At 45.5% G+C, this 19,575-nt stretch overlaps 1 protein-coding gene across 3 annotated transcripts in view; it reads left to right on the top strand.

Moving 5' to 3' along the window:
* The window catches only part of DPYSL3 (dihydropyrimidinase like 3), a 114,666-nt gene that overhangs the window by 73,806 nt on the left and 21,285 nt on the right, over window positions 1-19,575 (top strand). For all 3 annotated transcript variants that reach the window (XM_019924655.3, XM_073802669.1, XM_073802670.1), the window contains exons 2-7: window positions 2,613-2,701; window positions 7,252-7,436; window positions 9,890-10,054; window positions 12,388-12,449; window positions 13,360-13,440; window positions 17,434-17,502. In XM_019924655.3, the coding sequence (XP_019780214.1) occupies window positions 2,613-2,701; window positions 7,252-7,436; window positions 9,890-10,054; window positions 12,388-12,449; window positions 13,360-13,440; window positions 17,434-17,502 (651 nt within the window). The remainder of the gene's footprint in view (window positions 1-2,612; window positions 2,702-7,251; window positions 7,437-9,889; window positions 10,055-12,387; window positions 12,450-13,359; window positions 13,441-17,433; window positions 17,503-19,575) is intronic.

Here is a 19,575-nt window from a genome sequence, read left to right as displayed (position 1 = left end):
AAAGAGCATCATAAAAGCACTGAGCTGTGAGAGGGAACTCTTATAGTTGCCAAGATTGTTACTAGTATGAAGCTCCTGCTGGAGAAACTTTTGTTGCCTTCACAGACAACACAAACTGTGTCTGGGGCAGTGGTTCCTGGTGCTGGTCTGTGACTTGCTGTGGGCTGGCTGATGGCTGCCTGAGAGCCGTTTATAGAGCTTATAAAATACATAGTTGTTGGCCTAGAGCAGGGCCTGGGAATCTATATTTTTCTAATGTGCACCCTAGTTTGAGAAGCACAGTCCTAGGACTGCCTCCTGTCATTTTGCAATTTCTGTTCAAGTGGTAGATTACAGTAGCCTTCAATTAAAATTGTTTTTCCTTACAAGTCCAATATTCTGACCACTTCACATAACTTTCTGACTCAGATGGCCTTTTTATCATTCTGATATATAATACAACCTCCGGTGTCCCGTCCTTCAGCCATTCATTTGACCAATATTTAACAGCTATCGAAGATGGAAATAAGGTAAAAAGATCAAAAGACGCATAGTTCTAAGACTACGGGAGTCTTTGGTCTAGTCAGGAGACCAATGAACAGTAAACCAACTCTTGTAGAACAATTCATTGTTTCAGCTGCAGTGGGAGCAGGTAGCATTTGCTGGAAAGTCAGGTGGTGTATCCTAGGGGAAAACCCCTTTGATTGAGGCTTGACAATGGCGAGGATGGTCGTCAGTGGTAGGTGAACATAGGAGAAGGTGGAGAGAACATCTTTGCAAAGGCTTAGTGGCCAGAGAGCCTGATAGGCGGCTAGAACTACGTGTCTCTTAGTTTTGCCACCATATAAAATATGAGGCAACGTGTGATAGAACCTAGCAGAGTGGATGTAATGACAGAGGCCAGCTCCTGAGGGGCTTGGAGATCACGTGTGGCAGTAGTTTGTATTTGACCTCATTAGCACATCTTCTCTGCCATATATGTAGGTTTTGTCTCAACACCTCATTGATCTGTATCTTTAAAAAATCCTTCCCCCTGACAATACAGTATGATGAAATTTCTTATTCTTACCCAATACCTTGGAAGCAGGAGAGAGTAAGTGGTAATTGGCTATATCCCCAGAGGAGTCCTAGCTTCAATTCTCATTTTCTGGCCCTGTTCACAGTCTTTGATTTCGGAAGCCAGAAGTCCGCCTGTCTGTGGGGCTTCCTTCACCCGTGAAACCTGTGTCCTCTTTTGAAAGCCCTCCCTCACCAGCATCATCTCATGCCATTTCCCTCCTTGATCCCTAAGCTTCCTCCACACTGATCTTTTTCAGGTTTTCAAAGAAACAAAACTTCTTCCTACCACAGGGCCTTTGCACACACTGTTCCCTCTGCTTGCAGTTCTCCATCTAAACTGATCTTCCCTGAAAAGGCCTTTTCCAGCCTCTATTTAAACAAGCCCCACTCCCTTGTATTTTGTGACACTTGATACAATTTTACATTGTTTTACTTATTTTGATGACTTTATTTCTTTATTGCTAGACTTCCCCTTAAGTTCCATCCAGGCAGTGACCTTGACGGTGTGGCTCACTCACAATTGCATCCTCCCCACTATTTAACAATAAATATTAGATACTTATTTGCTGAGTGAGTGGATGTGTGAATAATGGATGGATGGATGGATGGATGGATGGATGGGTGGAGAGTTGAAGTCTGTATGTTGAATTCTTAACAAACTGCAGCCCACCATTGTTCTTTAGGTTGCAGTTCTACTCATCCAGGCTCCTAGGGATTCTCTTCTCCCCCATGAACCCAACAAAGCTATGTCCATCCTTCATGCTGTGGTCTAAGCTCCATTCATTTAATGAAATCTGTGATCTCTAAAGCTGACTAGTGATTTGTGTCTCTCCTGACTTATAAATAAAATATATGTTTATATTTTATTAATAACTTCAGAGTGTATGTGCCTTGTTTCCAGTTGGATCACTTATCCAAACTTCATTTAAGTTATAATTTTTAAAAAGACCTTTCTCATAAGAAAGGAAATTTTTTTTTCACAAGAAAAGCAATAAAGAAATATGTTTCAGAGAATGTGAGAAATACTGAGTATAGTGAAGCAAATACGAATCCTGCATAATTTCTCCACCTTGAGTTATACATTCCACAACTTTGTGTGCATGTGCGCACATGTTTAAGTATCCTGAATTTTAAACATAACATGATCCCCCTGTCATATAAAGACTTTTAAAGGCCATTTCATTGTATGCCTGACCCTAAGTTCTGTTTTCGGGAATCACTATTGAGTGCCAACAGAATACCAGACAGAGTGCTAGGCACTGAGGTAGATGTTATCCCACTTTGCATTATATAGTGCTTTCTGGAAAAAGCCAATATAAAGAGTAGCTACATTTCTGAGTGGCTATGATAGGTTGCAGAAGCAAGAGGTGAAACTCCAGAATAATTTGAATAGGGTCAAACGAGAAAGACTGGATACCTAACAGAAAGACTGAGTGCACTGAGCACACAGATGTCTTAAGAAAATGGTTTCTGCTAAACGTCTAAAACAATGAATTGGGAGCACCTCGGCAGACCTCTCTTCTCTGAAATCCTAGCTGTGAGAATGACTCCCGTTTGTTTTCCTTCTTTTCTAGAGCGACCGTCTTCTGATCAAGGGAGGCAGAATCGTCAACGATGATCAATCCTTTTACGCTGATATTTACATGGAAGACGGCTTAATAAAGTAGGTATATAGTACGCTTTGCTTTGTCTTTTGAACTTTCTTCGTTAGAGGCTCAGAAGGAAACTTGCTTCTTTTTTGCTTACTAGCCTGTCGCTTCTGTGTGTTTCATTTCTCCTCCTTAAAAATGAGTTTTTATTTTAGCCCTTCAGTTTGGATGCACATAATCCCTTAAAAATGGGAGCTAGCCTTAGTTCACTTGGATTACATGAATGAAATGAAAAATCTGAATTCAGTCACCCAAATGATGCTAAGGGCCCCTTTGGGCAAGCTGCACTGATGGGCACCCTATGTGTCTTGGAGAATTGGGAGATGTCACCACTGTCCTTAAGGTCACTGGAAAACGTCCACAAATCACAGCACCCTAAAAATATAAGGCCTAGTGTGATAGGTACCAAAGGAGTTCAAATGAGGATAAGTAATTTAGAAGTGCACAGGGAGGAGAAATCCCTTCAGAGGAAGGTTTTGAGATGGAGAGGGCATTTAAACTGAACCTTGACTTAGGTAGGACTTGGATAGGCAGAGCACAGATAGGACATACATAGGGCAGGCAAGGTTTCCAACTAGATACTCTAGGGATATATAATTACTTTACAAAATGGTTTGCTATTGGATGCCTGCAAGCAGCACAGCCAGGTAACCTTTATGGGTAGCTTCATAGTGACCTTTAAAAAAGGATTTGATTTACACATAGCCTTCATCACATAAAGCCGCGTACTTCCCCACATTGATAAGATATTGTATAAAACTGGTATATCCAACCCACCATATGAGCCATCTCTGGCCTCATTCAGTTTTATTTTTATCTTATTCAACTTCATTGGGTAGCTTAAGATTCTGGTTATAGATTGCTTACTTATCTTTGGAAACTTGGCTTAAATACAACTTTCTGTAGGCCAACATTCCTTACCAGCCCCTAAATCTAGGCTAGCTTTCCATTTGATGAGCTTTTAAAAACCCTGTGCTTTTATCAATCGTAGCAATTCTGACACTGTTGGCACTCTTAGAGCAAGGACCATATCTTATTCTTCTCCGTATCTGCAGCACTTACCCCAGTACTTAACACATAGAGACTTTTGTAAGAGCTACCTTTTATTGAGTATATAGTATGTGCCCGGCACTGCGTTAAATGTTTTACATGCCTTATCATTTAATCTGCCAGCAATCCTATGAAGTGAGTACTCTTATTACCCCCTTTTCAGAGGAGGATAGAGGAGAAAGAGGAAGAGAGAGTAAATAACTTGCTAAAGATCAACATATTAATCAATGCATTGAATGAATGGATGAGTGACTGAATGAATGAGTAACAAATGCAAGAATGAAGATATTTGTGTTTGGTAGCCTTGCCAATTTGCATAAATACTTTTTCATATTAGAAGCAGGAAAAATGGAATTGTTAGACAAGCCAACCAGTGTAAAACAGTACTTTCTTCAAAATATGAGCCACGACTAATTCTACATTTTTCTCTTACTAAAACATTATTGTGTATAGTCCACTCTCTGGTGGAGGTGTGTTCCCTCATTTAGAGATGTTCAGAGTTGGAAAAAAATTTAGTACCTAATGCTTCTTCCTCATTCCAGAGCTCATGGCAGGCATCACTAATTGATCACAGAACTTTTCACAGTTGAGCCCTAAATACAGGCTCAGAATCCATCTTCACGCAGTGATTCAGGCACCTACTACCATAGCTGAATACAAAAACTGAGTCTTCTTTGCCGTCTCTATTAAAATAGACTGGAAGGCCACTTGTCAAGGATGTTATAGGAGGAATTTAACCATCAGATGTGTGTGTTGGTGGTGGAGAAAAGGGTGTATAAACATGATCTTCATCCAGTCCTATAAAATGATATATCTCCAACAACATTCTTAACTCACAGAGCATAAAAACAGAAATAATTTCCTCCAGTTTTTACAGAGTTGTTTCCTGTGAAGATTGCTGGAGTACCTGCTATGTGCAAAGGAGTTGTCTCAGGCACTGGACACGTACTATGTCACATGCTATGGTAGATATCATTGGGACCCAAATCATCGTGCTCTCTTCCCCCAGGGACCTGAGAGTCTTTTAGGGGAAGTGACATGTCTGTACATGCAAAGCACATGACATCACCAGATAATATCAATATCGAGTATTAAATTAGTAGAACAGATGAGATCCAGAGGAAGGAGAGGGCTATGTGAGATTAAGGTGGTTATTGATTATAATAGCTGGTATTTACTAAATTTTCATGTGCCTAACTAACAGTGTTCTTTGGGCTTAACACAGATTAATGTTTAATCTATACAACAGACCTATGGAGGAGGCACTTTTATTACATTTTACAGATGAAAAAATTGAGACATGGTGAGGCTAAGTAACTTGGCCGAAGTCATAACGCTAGTCTTAGCAGATCCAAGATTGCGAGTCCACATAGCTCACGTCCAGGGCAGAGCCACACTCTTAATTATTAGACCTGGCTGTCAGTAGAAACTTGACCAAGGAGGGGAGATAGAAGCTATGCCTTCAAGGATTAAGGGGACCTTGATTGGTTCAGTGGGGAAAAGGAGGGAAGGCTTTTCTTTTTCAGACTGGGTGTTATACCAGTTGTCAAAATTGGTAGAAGCATACATACGTAGGCACACCCAAGCCAGGCAACTCTTCATGCCCTTGGTTCTCAATTTCTCTTAGAGGTGAATCAGTGAGGGAGGGAAATGAGAACACACTGGCCAGTATCTGGACTAGAATGGAGTTAGAATCAAGGCTGCATTTTTTCCACAGTGTGTTTTGAATTGTGGTGGCTCTGGAATGGCAGAGTGGTGACGTGGTAAGGGTGAACTCTTAGAGATGTCAGGAAGACTTCATTTTAGTTGTAGAACTTAGATTTTGTCAGGCAAGTGGTAGACTTCTTCCTACCCCAGGAAAGTGTCTTTCTTAGCTGGCTGTGAACAAAAGCGGAAAGTATTCATGCGACTGGCAGTGGGGTACATGTGTCCCCAAGGTAGGAGAGGGCTCATGATAATGTAGAGCCTTAAGAATCATAAGTCTAGGGCTTCCCTGGTGGCGCAGTGGTTTAGAATCCGTCTGCCAGTGCAGGGGACACAGGTTCGAGCCCTGCTCCGGGAAGATCCCACATGCCGTGGAGCAGCTAAGCCCGTGCGCCACAACTACTGAGCCTGCATGCCACAACCACTGAAGCCTGTGCGCATAGAGGCCATGCTCTGCAACAAGAGAAGCCACTGCAGTGAGAAGCGCGCGCACCACAATGAAGAGTAGCCCCCGCTCGCCACAGCTAGAGAAAGCCTGCGAGCAGCAATGAAGACCCAGTGCAGCCAAAAATAAAATGAATAAAATAAGTTTAGTAAAAAAAAAAAAAAGAATCATAAGTCTACCTGGAATTAACTGGATGTTTCAATCAAGGATGTGAACTAAGCAACGTAGATGGTCTATGTGGTTACATTGTGCTAGGAGTAGTTGTATTCGCCAATTGTCTTGTGTAGTGTGCCCTTGGCGTACTTACTGGCTTCCTTCCCACCCCAGTCTCCCCCTCTCTGCCTCCCTGGGATGCTCTGAAGCTTCTTGGGTGAAGCTGTGTCTGGTGGAGGTTGTCATAATCACCTTCCTTGGCTTGAAACTTCTACTGAGATGCTGACCGTACAAAAGCAGCTGGTGTAGGCATCTGCGTCTTTGGCTTCCTCTTTGAGAATCTGCCATCAGCTGTGATTGACAGATAAACTATCAGGGAAGGATGGAATTGAGAGTGAAGTCTGAGTTGTGAAATGCCCTAGACAGATTCCATTTGTTATTAGGAGCACAGATGAACCCATTTAGAGGATAGCAAAGTTCACACACCTATTCTTTAAAACGATTCTTTACCTCCTTCAGTCTCTCCTAACAGTTCATTATTTTACAGCCATTCGGTCCTTCTGCAAATGTTCTTCCTGACCTTTAAATAAAGAACAAAATGAAAAGGATAATAAAAACACTTATTAAAAAATATTTATTACACACCCTATATTCTAGACATGGTTAAGCCACTGGGGTTACGGTACGAAGCCAGGACACACGGTCCTACCAAACAGCATATCAGATTGTTTTGTGTCTATAAAAAAATTGTTTTCTGGATGGACCTAGAGATTATCATACTAAGTGGAGTAAGTTAAAGATAAATATCTTACGATATCACTTGTATATGGAATCTAAAAAATGATACAAATGAACCTATTTACAAAACAGAAACAAACTCACAGACGTAGAAAACAAACTTATGGTTACCAAAGGGGAAAGGCGGGTAGGGATAAATTAGGAATTTGGGGTTAACAGATACACGCTACTGTATATAAAATAAACAACAGGGTCCTACTGTATAACACAGGGAACTATATTCAATGTCTTGTAATAAAAATGTTTTCTGTTATGGATACCTGTCTTTATTTGTTTCTAGATTGCTAAACTTGTGAATCACTTGCAAAAGACTACTTTGATAAACATAAGTTACAACATTGCAAATCCTTATAATACTGTGTTTATCTTGGAAGTCATTCTTTTAAATTGCTGGTTGCTTCCCTGTCTCACCAGGCAAATTGGAGACAATCTGATTGTCCCTGGAGGGGTGAAGACCATTGAGGCCAATGGGAAAATGGTGATTCCTGGAGGCATCGATGTCCACACTCACTTCCAGATGCCCTACAAGGGAATGACCACAGTGGATGACTTCTTCCAAGGGACCAAGGCTGCCTTAGCGGGGGGCACCACCATGATCAGTAAGTCCCCCGACTTTACACATTTCTGTAAAGCGTGCGAGGGGTCCTAGGGAGTGAGTTTAACTAACATGTTAACTGCAGTGGTCTCTGTTGGTAACTCGTACACTTCCCCTCAATTCAGTTTTTGGACTTTCTGCCTGATGAGACCTGAGAAAAGCTGGTTATGGTGAGGACATTGGCAGCTCCTGTAACCACATAGAGGAGATTCAGGAGGTTCATGACCTTGAAAGCAGGTGTCTTCTCTGTCTGTCTTAGAGCAGGGGTCCGGTATACCATGGGTGGGGAATCAGCACGTATCACCTCTGCGCCAGTCTCTGTGGAAAGTGGACTGAAAAAGTTGTGGATGGTGGGCAAAAAGTAATTTCAGGACTTCCAACTTGGGTCTGAGGCAGCATGGGCAGAGAGTACAGGCAGAGCAGTGAGAATGGGGCTGAGAAGCATCCCAGAGAGAATGATGATGAGACTTAACAGTTCTTGAGAGCTTAGGAGGCTTCATTGGTGGTTAGTGTTATTTAGTCTGTGCTGTGTTTTGACCAATTCGTATCTTTAAGATTGGGCAAGCTGGGGGGGTTGTTTCTCTTGTTTTGTTTTGTTTTTCTGGTGACTTTTGCAATTCCAAAGAGACCTAGGGAGTTGAATGCCAGGATTACTGAGCAGATAGCATTCCAGGGCACTCCTTCCTAAGCCAAAGGAATCCCAATGAATTGGCTCCCGTCCCAGCCCTGGCCCCCCCCCCCCCCACTTGGTCAGCAAGAGCACTGTTTACCACGGTATACATCCACTTAAGAACTCAGTACAGCCTGAGCTGTATTATTCACTGTCTTTTGCTTCCTTTCAACGGGAGCAGTAGCAGGGTTCAGCTTCAGCTAGTTGGGTGTGGGAACCCAGGAAAATTGTGCCAGGGCCATAAAAGGTGCAATTCTGGGAGACCAAAGGGAGGAAGCCAGCTGACTTCTCGGCAGCGGCCTGCCCACGAAGGCCCTGGTGTGGGTCCAAGCATCAGTAACATAGCTCCATGCCTTTGCTTTCCGATAAGCGCACGTAGGCTGCCTGCGCTAGAAGGCTGAGGAAATCAGTGCTGTTGGCCCGGCCTTCTGCCATCTTGCCGAGGAGCTGGACCTGTTCAGAAACCTGGACATATGCACTAGGCTTGGGCTTCTGCATTAGGGAAGGAGCTCCACGTGAGAAGAGAGGAAAGCATATAAGAACAACAGAAGTGTACATGTCCTTTGTAGATAATTTAAAAACCCTACGTATGCAGAAAAGAAAAAAAACTCCATAAATCTCACTTCACTGTCACAGTTTGGCTATATATTTTTTTCTATTTAACAAAAAGGATTGTAATAAACATACTGTGCTTTAGCCTTCTATGTTCACTAATTAATAGGTCATGTATATCTTTCCATTCATTTATTTTTATTCTACCAAATTTTAAATGGGCTCCTGACATCCGTTTTATGAAGGTATCACAATTTATGTATTTAACCAAAGTTCCCTATTGTAAGACTTTGTTCCCAGTTTTTCACTTACATGAATATATAAATAGTGGCAGACATCTTGAGAACCCACATTTTGCATATAGCCGTGTTTATTTCCTTAGGGATAATTCTTAGGCATAGGAATAATTGTTGAGGTATGAAAAATGTCATGGTTTTTGATATACATTTCAAAATTGTTCTTAGGAAAGTTGTACCAATTCATACTTTCTCTCGACTGCCATGGGGAACTATGAAAAACTCTAATTTTTGCCTTAACCTCACCAATGTTATTGGTGTAAATCTTACTCTTTTTAAAAGTATTATCCACCATTGCAGGTACTGCAAGAGTAGGTTTTGGCCTCAAAGAAACCATATTCTGGACAAAAAGTTTGCATGGAAATAATATCTGTGGGCCAAGCGTCAAGTTCACTTAACCGATACCAGGTCTTTGCTACGGCAGTAAGCACGAGCATTCATTCTCCTGTGCCCAGACATAACTTTAAAGCCCCTCCTTCTGCCCATAAAAGGGAGTCCAACTTGGATCACCAGTGACTCCCGTAATGCTGGTAATAATGGCATGCAGTAGGCGCTCATCAATTGATAGCTAATATTGATGGAGCGCTTACTATGTGCCAGGCATCAGGTGAAGCACTTCCCGTGCATTTTCCCATTTAATCCCTTAACAAACTTAGAGGGAAGGCAGTGTTACCCCTGTCCCCATCCCCACTTGGTGCCTGTTTTAAGAATGAGAAAATTAAGGTTTAGAGAAGCTAGTCATTTGCCCAAGATCCCATAGCTAAGTGACAGTTGAATCATCAGCAACCTTGAAACCACCCGGGAACCCTTTCTAAGGTTAATCCTATGCTCAGGAAATAGAGACTTTGCTGTCGTAGCTAAGCAAGCAAGAGCAGACCCGTACAGAGGGGACCAAAGGCTGTGTTGATGAATCGCCTGTGCGGGGCCTCTGTTGTTCAGTTGACCACGTGGTGCCCGAGCCCGAGTCCAGCCTGACGGAGGCCTATGAGAAGTGGCGGGAGTGGGCCGATGGCAAGAGCTGCTGTGACTATTCCTTACACGTGGACATTACCCACTGGAATGACAGCGTCAAGCAGGAAGTGCAGAGCCTGATCAAGGACAAAGGTGAGCCCGGATGTGCCTTCCTCCCTTCCCCCTTGCCTGTCCTTCCCATACTGTCCACTCATTTAGTTGCTTCTCCTTGCTGGACCCTGGAACCCTGAGTATGAATGCCAGATATAGGGGTACCACTATGGACCAGACACTTTATGCCATCCTACTTATTCCTTACAGGATCCCCATGAGATAGGGATTATTATCCTTACTCTGCAGTTGGAGAACCTGAGGCTTCCGAATAAGTAGCCCAAGATCATAGAATTTGTAAGCAGTAGATCTACCCAAAGCCTGTGCTCTGCACCTCCGTGCAATACTGCCCATTGTACAGAGGAAGAAACTGAGGTCAGGAGAGGTTGACGTCTTACATGAGGTCATACAGCTAGTACATATGAGATTAGGAATGTTTAACCTCTATCATTGTGATTCCAAAGATCCAACCATTACTATTATGTAACAATAGCATCCTCGGAAAAGGCTAAGACATTTCTGGGAGCAAAGATGTGTTCGTACTCCAGATAGGAGCTTAGGGCCTGAAAGGTGTGTGTGTGTGTGTGTGTGTGTGTGTGTGTGTGTGTGTGTGTGTGTGTGTGTGTGTGTGTGTGTGTGTGTGTGTGTGTGTGTGTGTGTGTGTATGTGTATGTATCTGCGTGTGTCTGTGTCCTCTCTATGAGTCCATGATTTAGGTTCCCATTGACTTAGATTCTTCTATGTTTACTTCTTTCTGTGTTCCGATGGTCAAGTATTTCACACACACACCACCCTCTCTACATGCACGCAGACATGTGACGTGCTCCGCATCCGAGGGGGGCCTGGAGGACTTAGGGGAGTATGAGGAATGGCCTCTGCCAGTATCCATGGCAAAAGGAAGCAGGCCGGTGCAGAGCAATAGGATAAATGCCGCAAGATGCAGAATATTGTTATAATAGTAACAATAGTGCTATGATACTAGTACTAATAATATTATTATAATTATTATTATACAAATTTTATAATACTGTCATCAATGAGCAGTCTCGATGCAAAGGCCAGGAGTGCAGTGGAAGGCAGTGTGCTCGGGGTTCGGGGGAGGGGATGACCTCCCAGAGGACGAGCTCTCCTTTGCATCCCCTGCTCACCCCACAAGCTCTGCCCGGTTCTCACTATCTGATACAGAGGGTGAGATTAACCCCTCCCTTTTTTTGTTTTGGCCGCACAGCCGGCTTGCGGGATCTTAGTTCCCACACCAGGGATCAAACCCGCGCCCCCTGCAGTGGAACTGTGGAGTCTTAACCACTGGACCGCCAGGGAAGTCTCCTGCCTCCCTTCTTTCTGTGTCTCCTTTCACACTGCATCTCAACTAGGTAGAAAAGTGAATGGCTTTAACACCCACTTCCCTTCTGAAGGGCCTGAGTCATACCACGGATGACCCAGAGGCTTGTGGGAAGGGTTGTGTTGGGAAAAACTACCCTGAGTTGCACCATTCTGGGTAGGGAAGGTCCCAGATTACAGTCCACTTTTGGCCTGGAGTACTGTGGGCTGAGATGGCCCTAATGGCTGGAGAACAAAATTACTCTCCTTTCCTCTAAATGACTCTCTGTCCCCCAGTCCCACCTGTTTCTGTAAATTACTCTATTAATAGTGTATTTGGGGGGAGAAATTAAATGGCTCTTTCCTTGTAACGCTGGTGACTTAGATATTTAAGCCCAAGGTGAACCTTGACTTCTCTGCATTAGCTCTGTTACTTCCCCTAGGACAGGCTCTAGATCTTAGTTCTCTCTCAGACCCAACACCTTGCCCAGGCCTGGGAGAGCAGGCACCCACAAAGAGCAAAATAAACCGCTCCCAGGAGATCAGCCACGTGCTGGTGCTAAGAGTTTTGCATGTGTTGTCTTTTAAAGTTTCCAACCACCTTACGAAGCAGGATGGTGTTATTTTTCCATTTTACAGATGAGGAAACCGAGGCTCAAGGGGTTAGGGTTTCCAAGCTCGCTGACCCAGCACGTGGTGCCACTCCTAGTGTGTGTACACGGCTAGTGTGCTGCAGTGATTCCTGACACTGTATCCTGCCTTGAGCAGTGTCGAGGCTTGTTGGCCCTCTGGGCTGGGAACTGTGGAGGGGGAGGCAGGAAGGAGCCGCAGAAGAAGAGACCATTCTGCTATGACATCATAGGAATCATCAATTTTACAGGGTAGAGGAGGAAATAGAAAAATGCTCTTGGAGAATGGGACGCATCTGCTTTGCATTGGGCAGGGGCCTGCGATGCCCTCAGGGCCCGGGGGGTGTCACAGTGGGAGCACAGGATGCAGCAGGGTCGTGATAATGCTGTCTTCCTCCTGTCTTCCCTCCCATCCCTCTCTTGCAGGGGTGAACTCCTTCATGGTTTACATGGCCTATAAGGATTTGTATCAAATGTCGAACACAGAGGTAATAACCCATCACTGTGTGGTTTGGGGTCTCTGGATGGCTTTCCTGTGGTTGCTGGTGACCTTGGCTCTTTGCACATGAGTTACTGTGGTCAGTGTGGGAGACTGCTGGGCAAGAGAGCTTCCTGAAGTCCTCGCCGTTTACGCTACATTTTAAATAAGGTAACGGGCAGGGTGCCCGGGGCAAGGCAGACAGGGAACTAACATTTCCACTGGTAGCAGCCTTCTCAAAAGGACAAGAGGAAGGGCATGTCTAAATCTCCCATCTACCAAACAAACTCTACACCCCTCGGGAACTCAGGGGGAGTGTAAGTGCTCAGCCCTGTGGGATTAAGGAGGGCCGTCTACTCTTTGGGGTAATCGTACCAGCTTGCCTCTGACTCTCTCTCTCCGAAATGCATGGGGTGTGCTTGTTTTAGACAAATCTCAGCTTCTCAGAAGAAATACAGAAAATGAATTCCCATACCACCGGGCAAGGAGATGAAGGGTGGTCTGCCTTGAGGGGCTAAGAGATAGAGGTTTCAGCTTTTGAGTTAGCTTCTGGCCAGGCTGCAGTGCCTTTCAGGAGTGTTAAGAAGGATTCTGAAGCTCTATCTGAGTTCAGTGGGAAGTAATTCCATTTAAAGTATGTGCAGGAGGCAGAGTAGGGGGGTCAGTATCACTCTGTTAGATGTGTGCCCTGTCTGCCTAGGAGACATGCTGGGTTCCTTATATAGATAGTTTCCTAGAGTTCCTTTGGATTAGCACTCCTCTTTGGTTGTGCATGTTTTAGTCTGTATTTCTGCCCTAGTCACTTATTTGCTCTAGTTCATCCCATTTATTTTAGCTCTGGCCCTAGTCGTTGGCCCTTGCATGAGATTGCTAAAAGCACTGGGTCTTGTGAATGTGACGAAGACTCATTTCTGTTTCAGCTGTATGAGATCTTCACCTGTCTGGGAGAGCTGGGAGCCATCGCTCAGGTGCACGCTGAGAATGGGGATATCATTGCCCAGGTAACACAGCGCAGCTCCCTGCAGTACACTTCCTGCTTGGGCTAGGGTCTGCCTCCCATTTATTTTCTCATTTCTTCAGTGTTGCCAGAGCTCTCAGTATGTGCCAGGCACCCTCGTAAGTACTCTGCTAAGAACAGAACCTGCCCTCAAGGACCTCACAGTCTAGGAGGAGGAATTATGAGGGCAAATAGACAAGCGAGGGAGAAAGCAGAAGCTGCTGGAGAGCAGGGAGCCGTCTGGCCATTCTGGGGAATCAGAAAAGGCATCCTGGCAGAGGAGGTTTTCAAATTGGGCCATTTAGTGGGAGAGCATCGCTGAGTCTGTTTTGAAAATGAGTCCAAGGTACGTGTCACGCTCAGTCCTAAAGAAAAACTCTAAGACAGCATTTTTCAGAAGCTGGAAATCTGAGCCAGGACTGTGGAACTCATGGCCTTAGATAATGAATTCAGGTCTTGTGGGGATCAGACATCCCACTGATTTCCTAGAAATCATATTGAGAAACCTGAGGAAAGAGTGATGAAAGCAAGGGCCCCAAGGCCCAAATCGATCATTTGTAAGGAAGCAGAAAGCACTTCTCTCTCCATCTCCTGGGTTGCTTAATGGGCTAGATGCACAGACGTGTCTTCGCCAGGGTTTTGTTGATCTCGGAAGCATTCAGGATTGGCTTCCGCTAGGAGGCGGCCGCCAGCAAACAGTGTCAGCTCTCTTAGTCCATTCGATAACATTAACAGCAAGAAACCATTATTCATTCTTTTAAGAGTATTTCCTGAGTGCTTTGTGCCAGTGCAGTGCCTTGTGCAGCACTAGGCTATAGCGGGGAGCCAAAACAGATGCATTCCAGAGCTCTCGAGTACTCGGGCTGTGCTTTAGAAGTTGTCCAGGACGTGGCGAATGTGGTCGGCAGGGGTGTGGGAACACACTGAGGCCGACCCTCATCTCAGACCCGTCAGCTTCTAACAGCAGGACCCACCTGGGGAGCGCTTCCCACCATGTGCCAGGCCCTAGTCAGGGCTCTCGTATGTTCCCATTTAATCTTCGTCCAAGCCTTTCAAGGTGGCGCCCACCCTCCTCCCTGTTTTATAGATGAGAACACTGAGGCTCTGAAGGATGAGGTCACTGGCCCAGGGATCACAGCCAGCAAGTGGGAGAACACAATCTTAGCTTCTCAGGGGATGTGCCTCAGTTAGCATCTTTACCCAGAGATGGTGGAGAAGGGTCCTTCTCCACCAGTCCAGCTACAGGCTCCCGGAGAGGCAGCGCCCGGGCTGTGCAGGCTCCAGCTGTTAGGATTTCAGACTCTCAGGGCTGTCTCTCTAGCGGAGGAGGTGAGTTAAGCGTGCAGTTTCCACTCCCTTATGACCGAGGAGGTTAATTAGTCAGGCCCCTGACAGCCTTCTCCCACATCCCCCGCACACCCAGATAATGAAGTCATTTTCCGAAGAGGCTCCAGATGCCTTGCTCCCATGGGAGGCATCCTGGTGGTGGTGGAGCTGTCTCTCCTCCCCATTCTCAAACTTTCCGTGCAGCAGCCAGACGCCCCAGCCCTCCCTCCAGATGCCCTAGCGATCAGACTCCCTGCTTCTTCATCCTAGCCTCTGTGGAGGCAGACAGGCTCCGACTCACAGCCCCTTTCCAGCTTCCTTTTGAGGCTTCTTAGCACAGAAGTGTGTCTGCTTCCGCACCGCCTCCCCGCCTCCAACCCACCTTGGGAAGATCTGTTCCCGGTCAGGAAAAGAATAAAGGCGCTTTTCCATTTGGATGAGTTTCGTGTATGTGTTTATTAAATTCAGCTCAAGCTGAAAGATTTTATCACATTGTTTAAATGAAGACAGCTGCTATACTCGGAGTTTTTGCTACACGTTATGCAAAGTGACTAAAGAGCAAGAAGTATTTTCTAAGGGTACCAACAAGGGACATTTTCAAAAGTTTCAAGCTGGAAGGGCAGTCGGAGAGTACAGCGTCTTTAGCCCTTCGTCCAACAAATATCTACTGAGTGCCTACTATGTGCCAAACCTTGGAGGGGGAAGGTGAAAAAGACAGGGTCCCTTTCCTCTTGGAGCAACCGAAACTGTGACGTAATTACAGATCGGTGCCTCTAGGTGCCCACACCTCCCCCACCCATGTCAGGTGGCATCCATGGGTCTTTACATGTTATTCTTTTTTTTTTTTTTTTTTTGCGGTACGCGGGCCTCTCACTGTTGTGACCTCTCCCTTTGCGGAGCACAGGCTCCGGACGCGCAGGCTCAGCGGCCATGGCTCACGGGCCCAGCCGCTCCGCGGCATGTGGGATCTTCCCGGACCGGGGCACGAACCCGTGTCCCCCGCATCGGCAGGCGGACTCTCAACCACTGCGCCACCAGGGAAGCCCTACATGTTATTCTTAACCTTCCAGCTATAGGGACACCGTGGCTTTGCGTATAGGCTATCCCAACGTGAGCAGTGCACTGGAATCACCCATGGAGCTTAAGGAACGCTCCCTGGGATTCTCCGAGTTCCAGAGATCCAGCTTCGGGAGGTCGTAGGAGAGCTCAGTCAGGTGTATTACGGAAAAGTTGCCCTGGTGATTGGAATGTGCTTGGAGACCATCGTTCGAGCGAGTTCCATCCTGTGCGTTGTCGCAGCACTTTTGGACCAGATAGGAAGGAGAGCGTCGTGTGAGATGGAAGATGCTTTAGTTGGACACCTCAACCCTTGTGTGACTTCACGAGGCAGTTCAGTGTCAAAAGTCACCAGAGTTTGGAAGAAATTGTATTTAATCTAAGCTTTGATACATGGAACAGGAAGAATGAAAAGTGGAGGTACTTTGCTGGAAGTATCAACCTCTGTCTGACCTTTGGTCCAGTTCTGTCGAGCGAGAGGCAGTGACCATTTTACTTCTCGTGGTTGCTGATAGCATACGCACCTTCCTCCTCCTCCTCTTTAAAAAATGTACGTGAATTAAAAAAAAAAAAACCCAACAAAAAAAGAGTTCTTCTTTGCCAGGGCGAAGGGATCCCTTCCTTTGTAAGCATCTCATTGTTTCCAGGTGAGACAAAGCCTCGTTCAGCTCACTCCCTCCTTCATCTCCTATGTCACCAGCGCGAGGTTCCTAGGAACGGGGCTCAGTGCTTGAGCGTGAATGCCTGCAGAACTGCACATCTGCGGCTGGGGATTTGTGCCAGTTCTGATTAGCCCAGCCTCCTGCTTCCAGAAAGCTGGCCGAGTCTGAGGAAGTTAGCCATCAGCTATGAGGGGTAGAGAGCTCTGCCACATCCACAGCCTAGTTAAATAGAATTTGACCAAAAGGCTAAGTCAGGTAATGCTGTTTAGAGGCATGATTTAGTCTGGTGAAATTCTGAATCGGCTTATTATAGCCAAACATTTGAAGCACGAGAAAGCCCGAGGGGCTTATTAAAATACAAAAACCTAGAATTGATCTCATATATTCTGAGTTGGTAGACCTGGGTGAAGCTAGACATCTGCACTTTTACAAAAGCAGCTCAGCAGATTCTGATGCAGGTGGTGGATGGAGCAGACTTTGAGAAACAGAGCAGGAAACTGTAAGCTCCGTGAAGTTAATTCAAGTGCTTAACCTGGAGCCTCTCCCAGAGCAGGTAGTCAATACATTTTGTTGAAGGAATGGGTTTCAAAATGCATGAATGAATAAACAAACGAGTTAAGCCAGTGTCCTTTCAGAGGTGTCTGCATCTGAAAGAAATGAAGAATAAGTGAGCTGGTGCGACTTGACGTGTAATGGAGAAAAAACTTGATACTTTGACAGACTGTCGTCCTTTTAATAAAAAAAGCCACCCTTAAAGGCTCTTTTCTTCTTTCAGTTAAGACTCTACCCTGTTTTGCAATTCCAGATATAGAATTAACAAATTTGTTCAACATCCCCATTTGATTCTTCTTTTTCCCTTGAACACATCTTTAGATTAGAATATACCAGCCTAACTCTTTCAAACCTTGGTTGAGCTCATATAAAAACTCTTCTCCGTTCTTTTCTCATTCTAGGAGCAAACCCGGATGTTGGAAATGGGGATAACTGGCCCAGAAGGCCATGTACTGAGCAGACCAGAGGAGGTAATTTTCAGGAGGATGTCGTAGGGAGAGGGGTGGAGGGAGAGAAGCAGTAGCAATGGAGGCTCTTTTTTTTTTAGCCTCATCTTCCGGGAGACTCCCGTCATCGCAGCAGCCTGCTTTATGGCCTGCTGCCCATTTTACATTGTAGTGTTTGCGTTCAGCTCCCCCTCTGTTGGCACACACACATAAGGTGTGTGAACAAACATCTCTGAAAGGTGGTGGGACTCTGTGAATACCAGACAGAAACTGGAACATTTCTTCCAAAGACCACATCTGACTGACCCAACTCAAGGCCCCTGAGGAAATTAGCAAGGAGTGGAAAGGCAGTGTTTACTTGTGGCCCCTGATCTCTCTAAAGACAATACAAGTCGGAGGGTGTTGCACAGTTACTCATTAGGACTGGTAAATATCTAAATCCTTTCTTAATCATGTGAATCTCAGACATTTCCACTATTGCTTTATTCCATATTATGAGTCGTGCACAATATCGACAGGGGGCCGAATGGGTTTGTCGTACACATTATATCTATTGATTTGTGTATGGTGATGAGGTCATCCAGGTGCGTTCTTCCCACGTGTAAGATGAATGCTGATTAGCATCAGTGCTTAGGAGCTAAAGAACCAACGAATGGTAACTAGTGGCTGATTCCACGTCTCTGAGCTGTCAGCAGCTTCAGCTGCTGGCACAGGCCTGGAGCTGGGAATGGGCTGCCCATATGGCTGAGAGCACCTTGGCTTTGGGAGATCAGCCTGGGTCTGACACCTGCAGCAAATTCCAGGCCCTCCATGTCAACAAAGCAAATCCTTTCCTGTTGTATCATCCCAAGCTCCGTACTCTCTACAACAGGAAGAAGAAGGAGCCAGAACCAGAAATCACAGTATTCCCGTTGGCTGTCTCTGTTAGGATCTTTTTAAAAAAGAAAACGTAGCACACATAGAGAATACTGTTCCTCTCATAAAGGAATGGATTTTCCCAAACTGAACACACTTGTGTAACTAGCACCCAGTTGGAGAAACAGAACATTATAAGCACCCTAGAAGCTCCATTGTGTTTAATGATATTTTTGTTGCCAGGTGAAATAATTTATAATTGTGTGATCAAGGTTATAGTCACAGCCCTCCGGAAAAGTCGGTCTCCTTAATACCAGGTCCCTTCTTTGGAGTATTTGCCTATACCCAGTACTATGCTCATTGCATTTAATGGAGATAACGGTTATCCTTGCCCCAGTCTGGGTATTATCGTTACATAAAGAAGCAGGAGCTCAGAGAGATTAAGCCACTGGCCATCACGTTTGAGGGACTGGAAAATTGTTTACCCTGTGTGAGTAGGCCAGGGTGATCAGTACTGTTTGTGAAACTTCTTCAATGCTGTTCACTGTGGAGAAGTCCTGGCAAGATCGATTTCTGCAGCAGCAGCCAGGGGATTTCTGAGCAGAGTCTATTTTTGTTCCTTGGTTTGTTTTTCCAACCCCGCCCCCCAACCCTACTCTCCTCCCTGTTCCCATCTCCTTTTTAGTAAAAAGCCTCTCAGCTGCAGATCTCGACAACGCTGGAAGCCCGTTTGGGTGAAGTTGGAGGGTGATGTAACCTTCCAAAGATAGTCATGTTGTCAAGGTGCTGAAAACCCTGCGGTGCTTGGAGCAGGGGGGATGAGATCAAAGGGGCCGGGACTGCAGTCGTGGAGGAGCTGGAGTGGGCAGCACAGGCATGAAGAAGGAGGGCGCAGGAGGGGCTCTGAAGCCCCTCTTCAGTTCAAAGCACACCCAGATAGCATCTGGAGTAATGCTGTTCAGAGAGCTGAAGCCGAGGCTCGGAGACAGCCACTCTGACGTCTGGGTGCTTCAGGAAGGTGGCCACATTCACCTGTGCTTGGGGCTCCAGGATCTTGATCTCACCATATGGAACAAAGTGCAGCTTGGGGGATGCTGGCTGGACCAGCCAAGTTCTTAGAGTCTTTCTCCTAAGTCACACTCACCAAGGGCAGTGACTGGTTTGCGTTATACAAACACTGGGCATGTATCTGCAAGCTATTTTCGATATTTTTTAAAGTGTTGGGTTGCATGGCTAACCAGA

The sequence above is a fragment of the Tursiops truncatus genome, chromosome 3 (genome assembly GCF_011762595.2).
Source record: "Tursiops truncatus isolate mTurTru1 chromosome 3, mTurTru1.mat.Y, whole genome shotgun sequence".
NCBI lineage: Eukaryota > Metazoa > Chordata > Mammalia > Artiodactyla > Delphinidae > Tursiops > Tursiops truncatus.
The sequence above is the reverse complement of the archived record's forward strand: the minus strand, read 5'-3'. Positions and strand labels throughout refer to the sequence as shown.